The sequence below is a fragment of the Varroa jacobsoni genome, unplaced genomic scaffold (genome assembly GCF_002532875.2).
Source record: "Varroa jacobsoni isolate VJ856 unplaced genomic scaffold, vjacob_1.0 scaffold_298, whole genome shotgun sequence".
NCBI lineage: Eukaryota > Metazoa > Arthropoda > Arachnida > Mesostigmata > Varroidae > Varroa > Varroa jacobsoni.
In genome coordinates this window covers 31,833-53,872 of record NW_019213200.1, presented here as the reverse complement: position 1 = coordinate 53,872, position 22,040 = coordinate 31,833, and the positions used below count along the sequence as shown (strand labels likewise).

The 22,040-nt window shown below is 42.7% G+C and overlaps 1 protein-coding gene across 1 annotated transcript in view; it reads right to left on the bottom strand.

Moving 5' to 3' along the window:
- Window positions 1-22,040, bottom strand: part of Lar (tyrosine-protein phosphatase Lar) — a 58,667-nt gene that overhangs the window by 26,766 nt on the left and 9,861 nt on the right. Inside the window, exons 2-3 of the mRNA XM_022830881.2 lie at window positions 12,495-12,599; window positions 11,898-11,939 (exon numbers count right to left, since the gene is read on the bottom strand). Coding sequence (XP_022686616.1) covers window positions 11,898-11,939; window positions 12,495-12,599 — 147 coding nt within the window. The remainder of the gene's footprint in view (window positions 1-11,897; window positions 11,940-12,494; window positions 12,600-22,040) is intronic.

The following is a 22,040-nucleotide window of genomic DNA, read 5'->3' as shown; positions in this document are numbered from 1 at the left end:
TATAGAAAGTTTTAACAAAATACGATCAACATTAGTAACTTATAAATAACCCGGAATAGCAACAGTTGTCAGAAAGCATCAAAAGGGCATTACCTTTTTAGGCACACTTTTTTTTATTATCCATGGCATATTTTCTAGTCACTAGATTTTCAAGCTTTCTGCTGTATCAGTTAGTACGGGTTTTCAATGGTGAACGGTAACGTATAGTGCTACAGCACTATGCTTCTTCTTCTGCTGATGTGAAAGTACTCCTTAAATCCCACTACTAGTTAAACCCATTAGTGGAAATATCGAGAGAGAAATTGTTAAAAATTGACTTTATCTGGTCTTGCCTATAAGTATCAAATAATTTATGCTTTGGGCGTCACTACATATTTGGTTCAGCTGGACCGACGTAAGATTGAGAGGAAAGGCTTGATATAATCACTAAATGCCGAGACATAGGCAGCCCTTAGGCACTGCAATGTGCTATTTGTTAAATAGTATTGCATATTTTTATTCGTTAAACTCACACAAACCTATTTATTAGTTCAACAACAGAATTTTAATAAATAGTAGCGAATATTGTAGGCGAGACGACAGAACGGATTGAGGGGGTGGGCATTTGCAGAGGGGTACGAGAAGAAAGGGACATAGAAAAATAATGTTCTTATGATATCCAGCAAAAGCAAAGATGTGGTCTGACAGAAACTTCTGGTGGCGTAGTTGTCATGCACACACTATCGACAGATACTGAAGCACAGAACCGGCAGCAAACGGAAGGAGACGCGCAAGGTAGACAACAGTTCACAAATATTTCTAAAACAGCCATGTCATGTAACAGCTAAGATCAGTCAGTTGAACCTCTGCGCGGGTCCTTTATCAAGACGTTCGCTTCTGTTCTCGCTAAAATGAAATAGTCATGTCATCTTGCTTGATACTCGCCACTGAAACTACTATAAATCTCTACTACTAGTAAATAGACGTTTGCTTTTTTCTGATTACGTCAACGAGCAGTTTGTTGTATTTCGCACTTGGTTTCCAGTAGGTACACTAAAACTGGGAAGCCGCACCTAACGTTTTAGCAGTTGCAGCATAATCTATACAGACATGAAGCATGAACCTTCAGCGAGCCCAGTAGAGACATCTGGTTTCAACGTTGGCTGACATGCCTTGTTGACAAAGATGACGACGTTTAGCGTTAAACTTGAAGCATCGACAGAGAGACGTTCACAAACGAACCATTGTTAACACGATCCTGATTTAATAGCTTTTTTCTGATAGTTCCTAAATAGGTTTTTCTGTTGGTGGTTTTTCATGTCAAATCTAGCGTGTGTATTTGTCACCCAGTTTCACTAAGAAAGCCGGACACGGAAGCCGCAGGTTCAAGCTTTTCCTGCCGTGTCGCCCCGCAAGGCGAAATCGTAAAGCGAACTGTATTTTTCCCCCTTTAGCCGATTTCTGCATTGACCGGCAACAAATCGGCACACCAATTCCTGACGAACGCCAGTCGTCTTCAAAGTTTGAACCTAGCTGCCCAAAAGGGAACCAACTAGACAGCTCTTCCACCTGCCTTAAGGTCTTTTTCTTTGTCCTTGAGGTGCACCCTTCCTACTTTTCCTGCACCAAGAAGGTCGAGAACGAGGCAGCAGAAGGCAAGAGACCGGCCCTCAGCCGCAGAAGGAGTTGCAGCGTGGAGGGCATATTAATGGCCGCGTTACCCGTGACCGACCAATTGCAACGGTGAAAGGAGCGCATGGCCGGCCAAAACCAGGGGAAAGATGGCTTAGGTTATCCTCTAAAGCGAACCCACGGGAGCGGCCGAATCAGCAAGTAGCAGGCTGATTTGCCAAAGACTAATATGAACATGTGCAAAAGTGACGGCGCGATCCCGTACCAAGACGAGAGCGGGTAACAGCCGCCATAGTGTCGACGGCGTAGCTACGATAAGAGATGGCGAAAAAAAGGCAATATTCAGATTCAGTGACTACAGGTCGACTCAGGCGAGCACCTGCCTGAGATCCGAAGGTCCCACAGAGCCCAGCGTCAAAGCTACGATACGACCAGTCAGACACATCCTCAAAATCGAAAGCGAAGACTTACCGCTTTGCCACAGGCGAACGTTTTCTTAGTGTCGCCTATGTTCTTTTTCTCTTTCCTGGTGGAGTTGTTTTTTTTTGCTCCTCACGGGCAAAGGCCCAACAGGCGCAAATATGCGACGGCATCACGAAGATGGCGGTGATAGCTTGCACCCCTACACACAAGCTTCTACGCAGTCTTAGTCACACAGGAATGAGCAGCGGTCCAGTACAATGGCCATTGCTCTGTGAAAAGCCGCTGGTACCTTCCTTTTTCATGCCTCTGCACCACACTATATACAATTTAACGGGTGTCGCCCCCTCTTAATCGTTTGCTTAGTGGCTTTCGTTCCGCAAGCACTTTTATAAGGATGAATGGCGGCCTTGGCCACAACGGATGCTGCTATTTGTTCAGAGGAGTGGGCTGCTAATAATAATCGGCGAAGTTCGCGCACGAAACGAGCCGTATACTTTAATGATACCTAATATGTGGGATAAAAAGGTTTATCCTTTCGCGCAGATTTAAAGTAGCAGGCGTAAATCGATAGAAACGCGACGATTTTCTTTAGCAATCTTGAGAAATATAAGTATTCGCATAGGTTTTCGTTACGAATTTATTAAAGAAGAAATTAACCCTTGGGAAACGTGACGAACAAACGTTCGCTGGTCATTGCTCAAGTGTTAAATCAAGGTAACATACAAGTAGAGGCCCAAACTCTCATTTCAGTGTACCTTTGTGGTGGAGATATTTCCAGAAGATCAAAGTACTAAAGCTTTTAAACACCAAAGGCTCCTTCAGTTTTCCAAATCGTATCTAAACATTCAGTGAAACATTCTATCAATTTACAGCGCGATATTTCGTTCTGTTTGGTTTGCAAATGCTCTCGGCAAATTCAAATTGCGTCGACTGAAGGTTACTCAGCATTGTTCGTTCAGATTGTCGATTCCCGTAACATATTCATAGATTTTCTAATCATGCGAACATCCTTCATATTTTAGGGCCCTAACCGGTATAGATAATTGGATACCAACACAGGTTACGGTATTCAAGTACACCCAAAGCCGCTTTAGGTCGGTAGGGTTAAATATCTGGAGACCGAAAGCAGCTGTGCTGGAATCAAAGTAGGGTTGCTTGAACCAAAATAGAATAGGTTAAACAGGCTTCGCTTAGCATTTATCAACAGCGAGCTATCTACCATTCGTTGTAAAACATTCACGAACGACCCAACGCGCAGATACCTCTACGTCAGGACGTCATATATATCCAACGACATTGTAAGCCAGTTGGCTAACGTGGATCGTTTAGTTGTATGAAAGATTAGATAGTATAAGGTTTGTGACCGAGAAAGTGGGCCGAAGACAGGCAATATAAAACAAGCATTTGCTACTACTAGTACAACGCGAAAGACAACATTTAATCTTCGACCCAAAGTTTCTGAAGGAAGAACAGACGACAACGGAAAGTATTACTAAACCAAATCGATTTAGCTATACGGTCTTTTGCTGCTATTGTTGTTAAGTCTGATTGAAGCAAGAAACAGCAAAGAATAGCAGCTTTTGAGCAGGCACGCCCTCAAATGAAACTGATGTCTAGCTTAATTTACCATATCAGTCGTTCCATGGCGAAGCCTCCAAGTTTTTTTTCCATGTTCTGCCCATGTATTCGATTTTAGTTCGTTTACATTTTTTACACGCCTACAGCGCAGCCTTTGAGACAGCATAGTTCATACTCCGTTGTTGAGTATATGGAGCTGCTGTTTCGCGATTTTTATTTTCAACCCAACGACGACGAACATCGTTTAGTTCTTACGTTTCCGTCACCAGGTACCGCGTTCTCACCGCACCCAATCTCGAATCACAAATAGACATCTTTGTTGTGGTAGGGGCAGTGTGTGAAGGGGTGACAAAAGACAAAAACTATTCTTGTCCCGCCGTATTGATAACGTGCCGTACCATTAGTACACGTGTCATCACAGCTGTACGTGCCAGCGCTGGACACTGCTGTGAAAAAGAGCAAAACGACAGCACCGATAGCGAGCAGCACGATTGCACCATGTATATTACATAAAACACTAGACACTTTTCTCAGGCGCGTAACAAAGCCCAAATGAAAATGGAAGAGCAAGAAAAAGAAATAAAAGGCTGCAGTGCACAGTCCAAATTAGAGCGAAAAACCCACAAAACGAAAATCTGCGGCGACCGCAACGGCCAGCTCGAGCTCATCATCTAAGGAAATCTGCGAAAAGCGTCATGACCAAGAGAACTAACGGAGAACGGCCGGGTTAGTTGTGCAAGGAGACTTGCCTGAGGGGAAAATGGGTTCCAGTATAAAATTCACTGACAGTAGGAGTAGCACCAACCGCTAATCTCAAAATTAAAAGAAAACAGCCGACCCAGTCGAGCGGCGTAGAGTAACCACAGGGAAACTACTGGCCAAGAAGGTCCCCGGACCCATCAATGCCACTACCAACTGTACTAATCCTTACCGCCGCCCAAGCCGCTTTTGCATTTCTCGCCGAAACCTTTTTAACATTCATTAGGAATCTTTGTTTGGCAGCTGCCCAGAGGTTCTGCACCGTTCATACGCAGAATACAATCCTAAATCCACCCAGGCGGCCTAGGAAAAGGACCAAGGCAGAAACTAAGGCCCAGTTACCGCCAAGGAGTTACTCCATCAGACATAGCTATTTTTTCTTTGACTGCAGAAGACCCGCAGCCTCATCGCCGAGAGCATATTCTATTCTAACTAAGTAACAACCTTCATTTCGAAGCCCAGCATGGCTAAGCCGAGTCCACGAGTTAATATGATTCTTATCCACGACTTTATATAATGACAATAATTAGGTTGAGTTGCTGACCAATGACTGGTTGGAGCCCTCTACTGTTCGTCGATGACGTCGATCTCTCATAGTTTTTTTGTCGAGGAGCCAAAGCACCCGCCAAAACCTCTGGAGATTACACCCCTTGGTTCGGTACAAACCTGTACGTCTCTAGGCCTACTCCTACCGCAACGCGACGCGATACTCTGTGCGCAGAACATTGCAAAATCATGCATCAGACATCCAGTATGCAACCAAATAAGCATATGTCTTCTCAACCCTGTAAACTCTTTTCCCCTTGAGTCACTCCACTGAGCCCCGCGGAGTTAGCACCATAAAAGAACTGCCTTTTAGTTGCCAAGCTGAAGTAGCCTTATACAATGTACGTAGGTTGCAGCGCTCCCCAACAACCCGTCGCTTCAATTCGCTTTACCATGCAGCTGAAGTCATAAAAGAAGTCACACACACACCGTTAGAAAAACAAACAAGAAAATGGAAGTCGAAATAAACATCCCGCAGAGATGGAAATGAGGGAGATTATGTAAACTTACTATGTACTTGTATGTATACCATATTTGAGAGCAGTTTAATGCTATGCATCGGTTAAGCTTACATATGTTACCAGAGACTAAAAGTTTTAGAAGAACGTAGAAACTTCTTTGATAACTTCGATGTATTATTTATCACGTTTAAACGAATGTATCCATGAAATCTGCTAGGTCTAAAAATTCGTGGTAGGAAGACTGCACTGAAAATATTTAGATGCATTCAGAATATCAAATAAATGACACCGTATAGTTCAACAGGTTAGCGTCACGACTGTGAAGCTGATCCCCTAGCAACTGCTAATGAAATTATTAGATATTGTACTAAGTAGTAAACATGACGAGAAAGTAATGTACCTATTGCAGTTGCCAGATCTTGCGTTACACTAACGCATGGCGTACGATCATGAGCAAGAGTCAACTAACGTACCTTCCGCACTCATTTCATATAGAGCTAGCCCCATAGTGCTGCTAGTGTCTCGGGCCGACCAACGGCCCTAATACCTTTATCTATCCCCATTTCCCGTTCGCACATTTCTGCAAACTTCGTATCATTTCGGTCCTCCTCTGACTACGCTAAATCGTCTGGTAAAGTTTTCTTACACGAAGAGATTCACGAAGCTCTTCGCTTGCTTTATCCCTTTCTCCATTTTTTACTGTCGAAGATTTGCAGCTTTTGGTGGCATCCTCTGCATCCTCGTCCCCCTTCGTGCTTACCACCCTGCCGGTTCTGTTGTTCCCTCGTCTCTTCTAGCTGGGATCTCCTGTGACTGTTTTCCTGTTCGTCCTCTTTTTTGTGCTTGTGCAACCAGGACTCCCCCCATAGGTCGTGTCCTGCGTTTCCATTTTTGGCGTACACCGCCTCTTTCATGCTAGCTACTGGTCCGTGGATCAACTGCACGGCAGCTCGGATCCCGACTCTCGGCTCTATGGACACTCTCCTCTTGTCGTTCGCCACGCTCTTCTTAATCCTCAAGCCCTCGTGCGAACATCCCGTCTTGATATCGTGCACTCATGTACCTTATACCGCTGCTTATATTTCTAGAATCCGGCGTCCCGTCCTGTTGCTTGCTTCCACAGGCAAAGAAGAATACGAAATCGCAGATGTCGAGTTGCAACTTACCCGCTAACCCGGCGGGCGAACCCATTCGTCCGCTACTGTCTGAGCACCGTTACGCTGTCATCGACAAGCACTGCACGTACCCGTAAGCCGCATCTTTGCCGATCCTCAGAGCCTCCGAAAAACAGAGGATTTTCTGGTGCAGGCGATAGTTATACGGAGCTCCGGCGGTATCGAACTCCTCCCGTAAGTGCCTATGCAATAACGACAGAAGGGGTGGCACCGCTATTGACGCTGCCGTTGCAGCTGTGGTACGAACACAAACTATATGCACGCGCACACATACCCGTACCCGCTTCTACGGCAATGTTAAGATACAACTAGGACTCTAAAGAAAACTGCATTTGATGCCGATAGAACCCTAAACTCTATCGATTTGCGTGAGTTTTAGTGGCTTTAAATGGTCTGATTATACAGCTTTCCTAGTGCTTGTTAGATCTTGAAAAACATATTAGAGTAAATATCAAATTAAATCAGCCGACGCATTTTCAAACATTTCCAAAAGCATACCGCATTGTCTGTACGCTAAAAGATGGCCCGAACCACCAATTCTTGCCCATTAGCGATGTGTTTTAAGCAAACTTTTCGACAGACTACACCGAAAAACGATTTTAGAGTATACCGGCCAAATGATATCGGGAGCCTTGACATATTGTCATATAATGGCTAAACAATTTTATGCTAGTATACGCCGTGCAGAATGCTCTCCTCAAATACATACGAAACTCAGGCGCAGTAGCAAAACATGGAGAAATGAGTCAGCTCGTCCAGGTGATGTTTTTAGGAGATATCAATAAGCTCGCTAGGGCCTACTTACTCTCACCCTCGACGATTGTTACCGCTCAAAAGAACATGGATCACGAGGCCTATAGCTGGCCCACGAATAGTTCTGGGGACGACTTCTAGGCCGATAAAAAAAATACTACAGTAAATTGACGATGGCTCATAATCTAAATTACTTCCATCAATACATGCTAATCCTAAAGATCTGGAAATTAAAGGCGATGCCGCTGACACGCAAGCTATATTAGCGACATTAAAGTTTGCTGCATTTTACAATCAAACGATGCAACGAAGCTGTTTAAAAGGCTATGACAATATTATGATTTTTTTTAATCTCATGAGCCAAGGAAACAGGAACTCGAATCATGTGAAAGAGCTTCGTGAAAGAGCTTCGAGAGGAACTGAGCATTATTATGAGACAATATCCTTTTTCTTTTCGTCAAACGTTAGTGCTAAGGACTTTTCCGGAATAAGTGACAAGAAACCCTTTCCTATCACCAAGGTTAGCTTTAAGAAGTTTTCCGGGCACTGATTATTGGAGGGTCAGGACATGGTCTTGATAACAAAACTCTACTTGAATATTACTTTGAAGCTATGCGCACGAATGGTAGCGAATTAGTATTTTCGTTATACAGATCTTTAAAGGGTTATTGTTTAAAATATTTTCGTAAATATACATGAAGTTAGACACTGGAACAGATGAAAATATATATCAGCCCTGATTTTTTCACAGGTATTGTCTTAGAGGTATTAATTAGGTATTGACGATCAGCGGGACACCATTATGTCTTTCATAGATGAACAGACCTGTTCTTCAAACCGATTCTCAGCTGAACGAACTTTTGATTTGAATCAGCTGATCAGCCTAACTTCTTACAACGCGATACTACACTCGAGTGTGCCTAGACTCAAGAGAAATTTCAATACCAAAAGTATATGCCATTTGATTGCAGGTTTGTAGTATGCCTCAGCAGCTGTTAACCAATAGGTCAGACTCCATAATTAGTGCTAGCACGAGCTCCAAAGTATCCGTGCCTGTACTTTCAAAGCAGCATATGCTCTTTTGATACATATGGCGATCCATAGAGACGTCTCAATTGGGGCGCGATTTGTTCTCGAGCGTAATTTGTCAAAACGCTCCATTTCCTTCACGTTTGTGGGCTTTTATGCTTAATTATTTTTATTACACTATGAAATAGGTCAAATGGTGTTTCTTTTTTTACAGCATTTTAATGTGAATTTTGATCGAGTTTTTTTAGTATTGACAAAATTTCTAAATACCTGATAATCATAGTACGGTACAGGTGGACGCAGCAGCATGAAGATAGTGGCTAGTCAAACCTCTACACTCACCCTTTAACTGACCTTTTTAAGACACTGAACGGTTCCTAAATGAACACTGCACTCGCCGATACAGTATCTAATAGCTCAGTATACAGGACATCTTCGACCATGTTCGTCCGGCCCGGATCGGACTTGAGTTGTTAAGTCCGACATTTGTTCTGGCTAAGTTGCATTATAGGATTCGATGGCCAACGGGTAGTTGGCAAGTCAAGCAAGCCAACTAGCAGTTATCCATACGGGCTAATATTTTTCAATAAGGCAAAGATAATTATATTCGATCAATCTGAATCCGTCGCACACAACCTTTATCGATTATTTATAACTCAGCTGCACGGCAGGAGATTATTATATAAATTTACTAACTAACCCTGTAGCAATGCCTGATCAATAGTGTGTTCGCCCAGACTTCTAAAGGCGCATCCTGACAATTGAAAATACGTAGAAAACAAGGATACTCGTAGCGAACTATGTACGAATGTATCAACTGTGATGCTATGTTCATCCTGCCGATCTCCATGAATTTATTGTCAAGGTTTATCTATATTTTCGCCACTTTCTTCGTTTACTTCGTTGACAACATGCTTTATATATATATATATATATATATATATATATATATATATATATATACACTATACTAACAGCATGAGAATCTAGGCTTAGCTCATCTAGGGTCATTTTTGACACAGATACTAGGCGATAGATAGTACTGGATAGAACTGATACGTCTTTTCAAAAATTCAAATATAGCTGAAATAGCTCTAGTTGGTAAACAGAGAGACGCATTTGCGTATAGTCTTGCGCCAGTAGTGCTGATTAAAACGGAGGACTGCGCATATCAAACAACTATTATTATTAATTAAAAATGATCAGATAGCTGCCTACTTATCCGATACACATTTGCCCATTCTGTGTTGCCGTAGTTGCAAATATCTAATGCCGTAAGCCGATGGACGCGCCTAGCCTAACATATTCCGTTGTTTCTACCCCCTCCCCTTCACCTGCCCCTTCCCCTCCAGACAATTCTCCCCGAGTGTCCCTCCCAATGGACCTCAATTATCGAACTAAATGGCCTATATACTTCTGTTAGCCGAACTATGCTATTATCGATCGGCCCGTCAGAGGTGGCCGGGCGCTCGCCTTCCAGCTCCGTCTGCTTGCTTGCTCGGCTCACGTTCATAACAAGCGCTCCTTGCCATCCAAAAACCCTCGATGCACTCACTGTAAAAGCCGGACTATCTGCATGCCGATGCTGTCGTTCTCCTCCCTCTGTTACGTGGCTGTTCCCAGTCTGTGGATCTCTAACGACGGCAAAAGCCCATTTCCTTAGCCAAAGCTAACAGGACATGTTCGGCACGAAGTCAGGGACAGCGCCGCATTGAGTTCGCTGAGCAATCGGAAGGCCCGATGCATGCAGATGGATCCGTCGTGGATACTTAAATGAGATGGGAGGAAGAACGCGCTAGCGGCGGCGGCTGCAGCAGAAACGGGAGTAGGACGGATAGCAGCAGGAAGAGTGAAAGAAAATCGAGCCTTACCCCCTGGAAGGCACGCACAATCAAGCTCTTGGTCACTGCAGAAAGAGGGAGAGAAGAGGGGCGTCTAATCGAAAAGCGATGGCCACGAGTAACAGTGGAACCGGAGGGGCTTCATAAACTCGCACATCGAGTTTGCAAGCCACCTATAAGATACTATTTCGATGGGTAGGTAGATAAACACCATGCGTTGTACGCAATCTACTTGCTGCGCACGTATAAGCCGTTGAATTGTCAGTTATACTATAGAGCTAAATTCCTTCACTTCGTAGATGAACTGGACATTTCCCTGAGACAATCCCTCTGACGATTTCTCGCCGTAATAATGATTTAAGCGGCGTATCTTTAGTTGAACAACCCTGAGTTCGCAGATACAAATGAAGTATTTGATAGACCATGCCCACACAGGCTTACATGTATTAGATACTAAAGACGCAGGATTCCACGTTTGACGTTCCATTCTGCACACACAAGGAGTTGGTTGAACAAAGAGAAAAAAAAAAGAAGGACACAGGGCAGTGAGAGTCGCTGTGGAGCGCCGTTGTCAAGGGTGCATTAACATTGGCAACAAGCTTGTCATGCCTTCTTGCCTGCCTGTGTAGTAATGCAGGCTGCTACGATGTTTTTTGACGTTCGACCAAGGAGGTCTTTGCCCCCGTCGTCCATTGATATCACTCCGGATGCATCCTCGATAATGCTACTTCATTAATTGCTCAAAGGTTAGTGGAGAAACACGTACGTCCATACATAGCAAACCTAGCATCTCCACGTATAGTGCGTTGGATCGGTAACTTCTTTGTTTTAAAACAATCATACGTTTGTCTATTGGTTCTGTTCTATCAGATTTATACGACTTAACGAGACAGCGCAGTATGTCTAGCACGAACTAATTATCAGTATTTAATATATTTATACCAACGAATTGGAGGCTCCGAACAAGACGTCGCTGAATAGTGACGAGCGCCGATATCGGGTTTAGATAACACGAGAACAAGAAGCATTAGACTTTAATAATGTCGTTCTGTCGAGCCAATCACTTACGATTTATACATTAAAGATAAGCTGATTTGAAATGAAGACTCAACGTGCAAGTCGCCGCACTGTGTTGCTCTTATCCATAACGACATTTAGATATGTTCGGTTATGGCATGTAGCATGGATCGAGACGAGGAAGACTGTTTGCTCGGGCACCGCGTTCATAAAATTGTAACTCGTGTAGGCAGCAAAAAGGGGCACACATGCACAGAGGCGACAGTAGGGTTACTCGTTTCTAGACAAGAGAACGGTTAGGAAACTTAGGGAGGAGCGATCGAAGAAATAAAACTAAAGCGAATGATAAGACAAGTCAAACAGCGATAATATCTAATAGAATTGTACAAAAACGAAGATAACAACAATGGACGTATAGCGAGGACCGATACGCGTAGAAACAAATGTCACGATTGGCATATACAAGCGGTTAGTCTTATAAGATAGTAGGTGACACATATTAGAAAATCCGAGCGTATGAGCATCCATCTAAGGAAATGCTTTTTGCTCGTAGTGGTTCTTTTCATTGATGGTACGACAAGAGAGATTCATAACAGGACAATGTTCTGGCACACAGCACATAGAGATACGAGTGATGATGAGCAACGGCAGGTAGCGATTAAATAAAGTAGAAATAATACATAGTACGGCCTCAGGCTACTTACTTGACGGGAGCTGTGAATCATTTACGTCTGCTGCTGTAAATTCTGCAGTAAAAAAAAAACAAAGACAAAGAAAAACGTATTGTTCATCCGATTGTTTTTGGCTCGTTCCACTTCCGCTCGTAAATATCAGTTCAGATTCGATTGAAACACGGAGTTCCTACTAACATTTAGCGCCGCCTGAATTTCATCGAAGACAATGTATTTCTACTCAAAAACATGCCTTCTGTTTACTACAGCGAAAATGAATCCGCCTTCCAGCTTTTTTTTTTTTGTTTGTTGAACGTTACGTAATTCAGCCGAACGTATCGATCGAATGGGAAGCAGCAATGCTCAGTCAGGAATCGCGCAAATCATTAAATTTAACCAATAAACAAAAAAAATCATTGAATCTAGTTATTATTGCGTGTCTATTGATCATACGTTGAGTAACTGTAAATTTACATTCTACCTAGAAGCTCGATAAGGTCTAATAATTGTATTTATCCGTCGCGGCTCGGCATACATATACATGTATTAGTATCGTTGATTTAGTATAGGTTGGTGATTGTTCTGTCGGAAACTTGGAACTGTTTATTAAGTTATGTTTATTCTGCTTACCTTCGGTTTGTCTCCTCAGTGGACTCGCAGCTACTTCAGATGTGCTGCAAAATACCCCCAATAAGAGGTAGATGAGCGACCATCGAAACAGTCGCCGTGTGTTTGCTGAAATTAAAGAGAGAGAACGAGAGGAAAAAATATAAGTGGTTATCTCTCGGATAATAAAATTAGAAGTTAGCGGTCGGTAATTTTATTATTGAAATCCTTTCGAAGCTTACTCAAACATGCTCTAACAAGTTAGAGCTAACTTGTAATAATAAAGCACAAAAACGGTAAACCTGCAGAAATATATGAATAACAATGCGGCTAAACTATTACAGGTGGATTTATCAAACCTGGACTATAGGACGGACTTACTGGAACTTTATAGTCCTGCGGTTTATAAAATTCTGTGTTAGTACCGTAGTTAGTGCACAGAACCATTTTGGTCATTGCTACAGAGACCATATTGTTCCGAACATCTGTATGTGCTGTCGATAAACTTAGACCTAATCGCCAGAATTCACTATAATTTTATTACGAAGGAGTTGATCGTCTTAGTGTCGTAATGGCATGAGCTTAGCCGATGTGGGGTGAAACAGCAACAAATTCAGATACACGTTTCAGAAAGGAAGTGGACACCCCAGTAACAATAAGAGTAACTTGGAGGCAGTACGTGCCGACAACATTAGCTATGACAGAGCTGAGAGCAAAATCCTCTTCGTTATATAACCGATAATGCTCGATTCGATAGAAGAACGACAAGCCATCCATGTGGCGGCCGCTGGAACGCTCCGAAGCGCCCTAACTGGCACCAACGATAGCAGAACTACGCAGTGGACTGATGCATCACTACCGTTCGCGGTCGAGGCGTGCCTTCTGCAATTCTTCGCAGTTGAATACTTTGCCAGATCCTTTCCCTTTTCCTTCATCGGTCGGCATCGCGCTAATCAAAACTAGGCCATTTGTTCCCTGTCGGCTTGTAGCTGCTTGGCGCAGAAAACGATAGCAGACGCGACCGATCGGACGGCGCAAGACCGACAAAACGAAACTAGGTAATAACCTCTAAATTAAGAAAGGATCTTAATAATAATAAACATTTTTATTGTTTAGAAAAAGAATTCTCAGTCATTATGATATGCTGTTTGTTTAAAAAAAGTCGTCTTATATGATACTTGTATGATATTATAGCAGATGTTTATTGTCTACACATGACTATTACCGCCTACCTTGAGTACTTGAGTAGGGCCCTTCAAAATTATTCTTATAAGCGTGGAAGGCATAACGACCAAATGACCTTCTTTCATTTACGATGAGGTAAGGCACGTTGATACGCTAGCTTGATTTCATTTCTAACCTGTATTTTCCTATATTCATTCATAACAACTAGTTTTAGTTAGATTATTTATTTTATGATAGCATATATCGTAGCCATATTGCTTTTACTAGACGAAGCACGTACAACCAATGAAAAACCTACACTCGCTAACCCGATTGACAAATAATGTTCGGCAATTCGCCAGAACGACCTTAATTTCGAATATCTATTAAATGACTGGTAGTCAGGACCCTTGCCTATCGCGCTGCCCGGTACGACGCGTCGTTCGTGCAATCAAAATGTAAAAAGATAGAAACTTAGCATTCATTTTGTTTAAGATAAATTGCCCCATTTCGCTCAAAGAGGCGTGTTAATACTTCACAGTGTACTCTAGTTGGCAATCCCGAGTCAATAGAGGTTCCTTGCATTTCTCCTAGGACCAACTTCATTACGCGTATTTATGTAGTATCAATCGGCCGATAGTTAGCAATTAGTGGTTGACCCGGTCCACTAGTGACCAGAGCCCACAACACTACAGACCCGATCTTGCCACGATGATTGTCTAGCACGGGAATGCGTATAACTACATATCATCTATGGTAATGCACATATGCACAGCTAAATAGTCCCATATTGTCCACTAATACTTAAATATAATTACTAATCACCATTAAATATTTTTTAACTCCTTAAATATAGGAGACGTTGTACTATTACTGTGATGATTATAAGCAGCATTCGGCCAAACATTTCCAGGTAACGCTTCTATGCTGCACGCAGAATACGTATACAACGTGAGGTAAGAATATCTCGACAACTTGAAAAAGTTACAGAATTTATTTTTCCGATAGTTTTTTAGCTTTTTTTTTTTTCTTTATCTAAACTGTCCGAGGATTTTTGCTGTACTGATAATAACGCAGAAACGGCGTCTTATGCCGTGTAAGCTCAAATTCCAGCAGAGCAACGATCAGAGGGAACTCGAAGTCCAACATTGAGGTTAGCTTTTTGCCGAATTATCCGTCCAAGTTTCTGTTCTTTCAATGCTATAGATAGTTGCGCCTTAATCATAGGCCTCTACCTTTCAATTTCTACTCAGTTCCACAGTCAAGCGTTACTAAATAGCAGTTTTAGTGAAGTTACGTCCTTTTAATGGTAATTTTTCCATCACATTTGGTTCTATCTTGATTCAAGTTCTGCTGCTATCTGGGAACAGCTGGCTGTCATTTTCAGGTGAACCTATTAGAAATCACATGGCTGCTTTGCCTGCATAAGTGTACATTATTCTGCAAGCGACGTACCCTCCGCCATATCCCATGCAACCTTTATCAATCACTATAATACCGGGTACAACATTGTACCTTGAAAAAACGGAAAACAGCATCTTTGTGAAAGGTGATTTGCTCTATTGGTCCTTTCGTTGCTTACACTGTTTAACAACGGATCTGTCCATTGACACATGCTAAGTTTCAGGGATTTAGCCACGTACACGATGTTCTACTGCTCCGCTTAATGCGTACCTCTGCCCGCTCGCTATTAAATAAAAGGGCTTACGGTGATCGCATTGTTACCAACATTCTTCTACCGAAAACAGCCGAAAACAGCTTGTACTTACGATAACGTTGGAAATGGGAAGTTGTTCAGTGCTAACTACACACTTCACAAACATTATAACAGCTGATCGTTCAAATTCGATTTACCAGTAGTAATAGTTCAACCCCCGTCATATAATGTTAAAACTTTCTAATTCTTGGAAACTTCAAGCGTTTCACTCGTGTGATGTCCGTTTGGAAGGCTCAATGGCCACTCCGGGCTGCGAACCATCATTCCGCTTTCGTAAACCAGCATCGATCGTAGGGACACAATCCTAAAGCTAATGTATTAATCCCTTCCTTTTACAAACTCTCCTGGGCTTCTATGGGCCCAAAAGGCAACTCCCACGACGCGAAGAAATCGGTCGTCTACTAACAACCGCTAATCGTTAAAGAGGCCAACGCTTCATGGTTAGCAATAGAGTAATAGGACACACATATGTCAATAACATCCAACGAAGGCTATTTTTTAATGAAGAAAGTCTCGACTATAAAATAAATTATATAAAATGATGAAAAGATTTCGATTTGACGATTAAAATGAATTGATAAAGCGGTAAATCGGTTAAGCGGGATAAATATAATTGAAGTAACAACTTATCTCAAAACACGTTTTTCGAGACTGAATTAAAAACAGTTCAATCACGGCTTCCTAGACTCACTGCCCGGTAAAAAAAAAAACCATTGTCTACCTGTCTATTGACAGACAGGATTATGTGAAGGTAATTCTTTTGTCATACCGCAAATGTAGACAGCAGTTTAACTATTGTTCAAAAAAAAAAAGTTAAACTGAACGGCAACCCGCATTTCCAAGTTTCTATAACATCTTCAAAGAGGCACACAAAAATTCTACACCATACTTCGCCTTCATTGACCCTTACAAACGAGAGATCTTTCCCGGCCTTTTTAGGTCGCTGGTACCTATGAAGACCAGTGATTATAGTGATGCAGCTAAGGACAGGTGTACTCGAGAATTATTCTAGATATAGTAGTTTTCCACAGCAATTACTTCGTTCCCGTTCAGTTATCGTATACACATAGCCACCAAATCGACACTGTTGCCGTGCGTTGTGAAGATAAAATAACTTTCTAGACAGTGATAACGTGAAGGCGACGCAAGAAGGCGGCGGGAAGAGGCGACATTTTTCCCAATCATCTACAGGCTTTCTTCAAGCAGGTTGCTTGATCGGATCAGCTTAGGCCAAGCCCGAAGAGGGACCGAATCGGACGACTAAATTTAGAGCATCATAGAAAGGGATCTATGGGAGTAAATGGCCGTTTTTCAATGGTTGCACTCCGCCGGTACCGCTGCCGCGTAAAATCACCATTTAGTGTTTAGGGTGCTACTGGGTCTACGCAAAGGCAACAAGACGGGACAGATTAGGGAGCCGGGAAACTATCAAGGTTGACAACAGATATCGCTGCCACTTCTGACGAGTGACTCTGCCTGCGCGTGTGTTCCGATCTCTGACAGCGTAGACATGTGCGGAGCAGACGCTGGTAGCGTTGATGACGACGAGCATTGCTTCAGCTGAATCGTTTGTCTCTATTATTGACAATGATACGCTTCCCCTTTTGTTTTGCCGCACGTCCGCCATCAGCAACAGTATCTACATCTATGGTGTAAGATCAACAGCTTTAGTTGTAGTGGGGGGAGTAGCAAAGGAAGAAGCAAATATGATGAACAGCCGGCTTTGCTGAAGCGAAAACAATCGAGGTCTAAAATAGAGAAAAATAAAGGCGGCCGATTTGTGGACTCTCAACAGATCGATAAAAAAGAAACCGAACAGAATTGTATGACAAGTACAAACCATTGCTTACATTCTTTACATAGTCTTTTCTTTCTCTGTGAAATGATTACATCTGAATCAAGATGAGCGTTCAAAGGGAATTCATCATGTATATATATAACAGCGTGTTTGTATGTATGCATGTACGCATGATAGGCGCAAGTGATAACGTCTAGTAGTTGGCGTATATACAATATGGATAAATGCTAAGGCTGTTCGATGCCGTTGATTTGAAATAGAATGGGTTTCCTGTTACCACGTTCCCGAACGTTTATTGCTTTAAACATTTCGGTCAATGGTCAGTATTGAAACAAAATATAGACATGTAGGTAACATGCCGCCTCTTCTATGGTTTCGGCCTGTGTTACTCTTTTTATTATCAAGTTCCCACGGTATAATCTGTGTTTTCTGAAGTCTCATGATAACCGTCTTCACTGCATATCTTTGTGTATCCGTGATAAAAGATGAAATGTTAATCAAACAGGCAAATACCGTTTACCATCGTTTTGGCGTATTTCGTTTCGGGCAACTTCTCATACATCGTCAATCTCGTAGGATCTAATAGGCCAACGTGAAGCGACACTCGTTATACGTACGATTCCCAAACGCATTTATAAATAACTTTTCGATCCTCAATGAGTCACATTATTTTGCCTTTTCTGAATAAACGACCCCTACTAGCTACTGCACGCGAACTAATTACCCGATAAACGTGTCATTGCACCAATGATTTCCCCAAATGATATAATAATGGAATATAAGTAAATATACTATGCTAAATTTCCAGTAAAATAGGAAATTCCTTCAGTTGTTATCGGTAAACAATAATTTCAAACTGGACGTTAGCTAGACAATAATAATAATAGCTGGAATACTTCGGTTTTCATTTTTTTCTCGTCAATGCAGCGTCAGCATGCAACGTCGCATGTGCACAATACGCCCATGTACGTACGTGCTGCTATAAGCGTTTTTGAAATGACCCGTTATTAAGACCTGTTGCCGCAAGGCCTGCCAAACAGCAGCATAAAGGATCGAGTCAACATCTTGACAAAACAGGAAGAGAGAGGCGGCCAAGCTTCATTATCAGAGACCTAGCCATATGCACAAAGATACCCCACAGTCACTGAATGCTATAGACTACCATGTCTCGGGACATTTATAAAGTGCGAAAAGTCTAGTAATTATCTTGGCGTTTTCATAAAATGGATGCTTTGATAGTATTTTATGGATTCTTGCAAAAGTACTTACGTTAATTAGGGAATAGTTTTTCTAAGTATAGAGTTTCTAAGGCCAAGAAGCGCTTACCAATCGATCGTTGCAAAAATCATATTGTTGCTATCCCCGACTCGATATATCAATATGCGCACGCATTGACCTATAACAATCACGTAATAGTTACACGCCATTAAGACGTGCGCGTCATACGATCGAGTGTTAATAACGGCTTACATTGGCCGTTATCACCATGGCATCGTCGCGGAGCATTTCGCTGAACGGGAATTAATCGAGCGCGGAGAACGTTAGTCAAATGTGATTCTAATTATATATTTTACGCGCGATTATTATCTTTCGTTACCAATAACAAAAGGAACCCAAGCCCACCCATTGGATCAACATTACTAGCAATTACACTGACAAGAAGGTACTAGCGGCCAGCTGGCTGATTCACGCGGGTCTTTTACTCTGTTGAAGGATCCAGCTATCTTAACATAACTCGATCTAATAATACCAACAACGACAACTATAATCATTTTATTCTACAATTTCAGCTCGCATCATCATCATTGTTATCATCGAGCAATACCAATACCAAGAAACGGCCATCCAAATCATAGGGGTTATATGGGAGGCAGACAGGCAGGCAGGCAGGCAGGCAGGCAGGCACACTTCATCGCCGACCCGGTACCGGCCAAATAATCGCCATTAACTCGACAATCGCAAAGGATCAGGAGGAAGAACGAGTTTACTAATACTGGATAAGATCATAGCCTTGTGTTAGACAGAATGAGTAAGTAACGCTGTGCCCAGGCGTCTGAGAGAAGAAAAGGCCAAATCAACAAACTATTGAATAGGTTTCCAGGTGGTAAACGGATGATCAAACCGACTTATTGACGGAAGACGATTGTTGCGCGAGCTGTAAAGCCGGTATAGAGAAAAAGCGTCGAGCGAGGGGAAATAAAAATCTTCACCTACGACCAGGGCACCAACGAACCCTGTCATTACAAGGGCAATTTGCCTACCGAGCACGACGACTCCGCGACACAAGCGACCGATAGAAGAGTATCGATTGGCAAAGATACAAAGGACCCCATATCAACAGGACTACGTCTGCCATCGCAGCTGCCATTGCCGCCGCTGTTTAAAGCAGACCCATTACCTTTCTGGCTGGTTCAATACTGCTTATTACCAGTACTGGGTTGTGCTATAAGTGTCTGCAGTCTAGACGACTTGGGTTTTGGTTGTTCTTATTTCATAGAACAATTGTCCGCGTAGGCTAAATACGTCCATAGGAAAGAGTATGCACGATGTGGTCTTAAGGGGGTTGAGAGTCCAGTTATGGTTTACAGTTGATTCAACGGAGGTAACAGGCAGCTATAAGACTAAATTTAGTTAATGAACTAATTATCGCAGAAGCCGACGCCAACTTGCGTCAAACACGTGCTGTAGTTTGTGATGGATTTGTGAAAACAGCGATCCTTTTTATAACCTGTTTTCGTCCGGATGCTTAGAGATACGGAAATACACAATACCTATAGTTCAACGATATTCAGACACAATGAGATCGTTGGCAAATCTTCTCTGCCGCCTGCGGGTGGTCTGCTGTATGTTTGTGTTCGTTATTATGCGCGCCACCAATTGAAATAGAAAAATGCACCAAAATCAGTAGTCACCATTTATCAAGCGCCACGTCTTAAGTCGATTCCGCACTTTACGGGCGTACGAAGCTCCACAGCCATATTGCAAATGAGATACACCGCTCGTTACTTGACTCACTCGCTCGCTCGCTCGTTTCAACTACATATATCGATTCTGCACCGGCAAATGATGCAGATCACTATAGGTGCAAAAGCCCGATACCAATATCCTGTATCTAACCTAACTAAGAAAAACCAACAGGTCGTTGGCTTTCCACTTTTCCGTCGTTGGTGGTACATACAAAAGTCGAGAACGTAGTCGGAATTACTAGGAAAAGATGTGATGGAACTCCATCAGGTGTCAATCAACAGTGGTTCCATGCTGACACGCATATAGCCTCGAACACTGATTGTCGGTGTCACGGGCAATTTATTCGTTTCAAATAGAGATTGCGGTCTCCGACTACTAAGAGTAGCTGGATATCTACTCATTCAAATACTAGATATCCACGCGCTTCGCGCATCCACGGATCAGCAGGTGTCTTGCACTTCAATTAACATAATACGCAAAGATAGATACACATACGCATCCTAAGGCCTTATGTAGTGGCAAACAAAAGCAGCGATCAAAGTAGCAGAGACACCGCCCCGATGGAACCGCAGTTCTTTCCGCCGACAGACAGCTAGAGCGGTGGTCTATCAAATGATCCTGTAATTTTCCTCGCTGCCGATCATCTAGATGTAATTTCAAATTTCACTTTCGTACGAGTTTATGTCGGAATGATTTGGTTGGGAGGCACCAATAATGATGTTGTTGTCGTCTACTGATTTTTTACCTTCTCGCCAGCTCTCGACAGAAATGACGCCCGAAATAGAAAGGGGGAAAGAAAACATACGCAGTGATCATCTCTAACGCAAAACTATACAGACGTTCCGATATCCCTTGTAAAATATAAAGCATATCCCTTGTAAAATATAAAGCAGAAGTCTCTTTTTTATATATATATATATATACATACACACCTCGCTGAACATAAATCTCTCGGAAAGGTTGCCTTGTTTGAATTTTATATAGCAATAGCCTACATTCAGGCTACTGTCTCCTCTAATGTACCTGTTCATGATTACACACGTATCCATTCGTACGCACGCGCATTACCTATAAGCAAATTATTAAGCTTCTACCAGCTTTAAATACAGATACGGGTTATGCAATACCATCTGTAATGGTTTGGAACTCATGGATTATTATAACCAAATAGGCTCTTAGGCGGAGACGCGGCTGTCGCCGAGGTTTATAAATATGCTAATCTTTTGTTTTTCCTGCGTTCGTTATTCTCCACAGCGTCGACATCTGTCGACGCGCGTGAGTATGGCAAAATAACAAAACCGGGGCGGATGTTCAGTCTTCCAAAGAACTTCTCATTTCGAAGGCGACAACGAAAACAACCCGCATGTTGCAATCTACCGTAGTTACGTGCTCCCAGAGTAGTTATAGCCGTGATGGTAGTGGCGGTGTTCATGATAGGAAGAACATTTTGCCGAACAGTCAAGTTGTCGGACTTTAATGATACGCGCGGGCAAACATCGAAACGGCCACCATAAGTTTCGGTTACCAGCTGAAGGCAGACACCGTTTGAAATGAGGGAGTGTCTACACGTGAATTTCGATTGGCCTAAGTTATCCAGAGGGCTTCAACAGATCATTCAAGCTACGTTGCTCTGCGTAGGAACTGCTGCCTCCGGCAAAGCCGCACTTTTGCATTATTGGTCATTGACTCCAGCGTTGGTACTCAAACTCACATCGTCGACTCGGGATCTTATGTTTGCAGTTCTTGACGGCCGCGACTTGTGAACGCCCCATGCCGACTAATCAAAGTCGGCAACAGTTTCTTATAAAACAACAGCCACCACGACAGAGGCCCTGTAGTTTCGCCTGGCTTCTATGTTTGCCTTGAAAGCTGGTTGGCGCATGTTGCAAGCTTACCAGGTTTTGTTTACCCAAAGTTTGCCAAG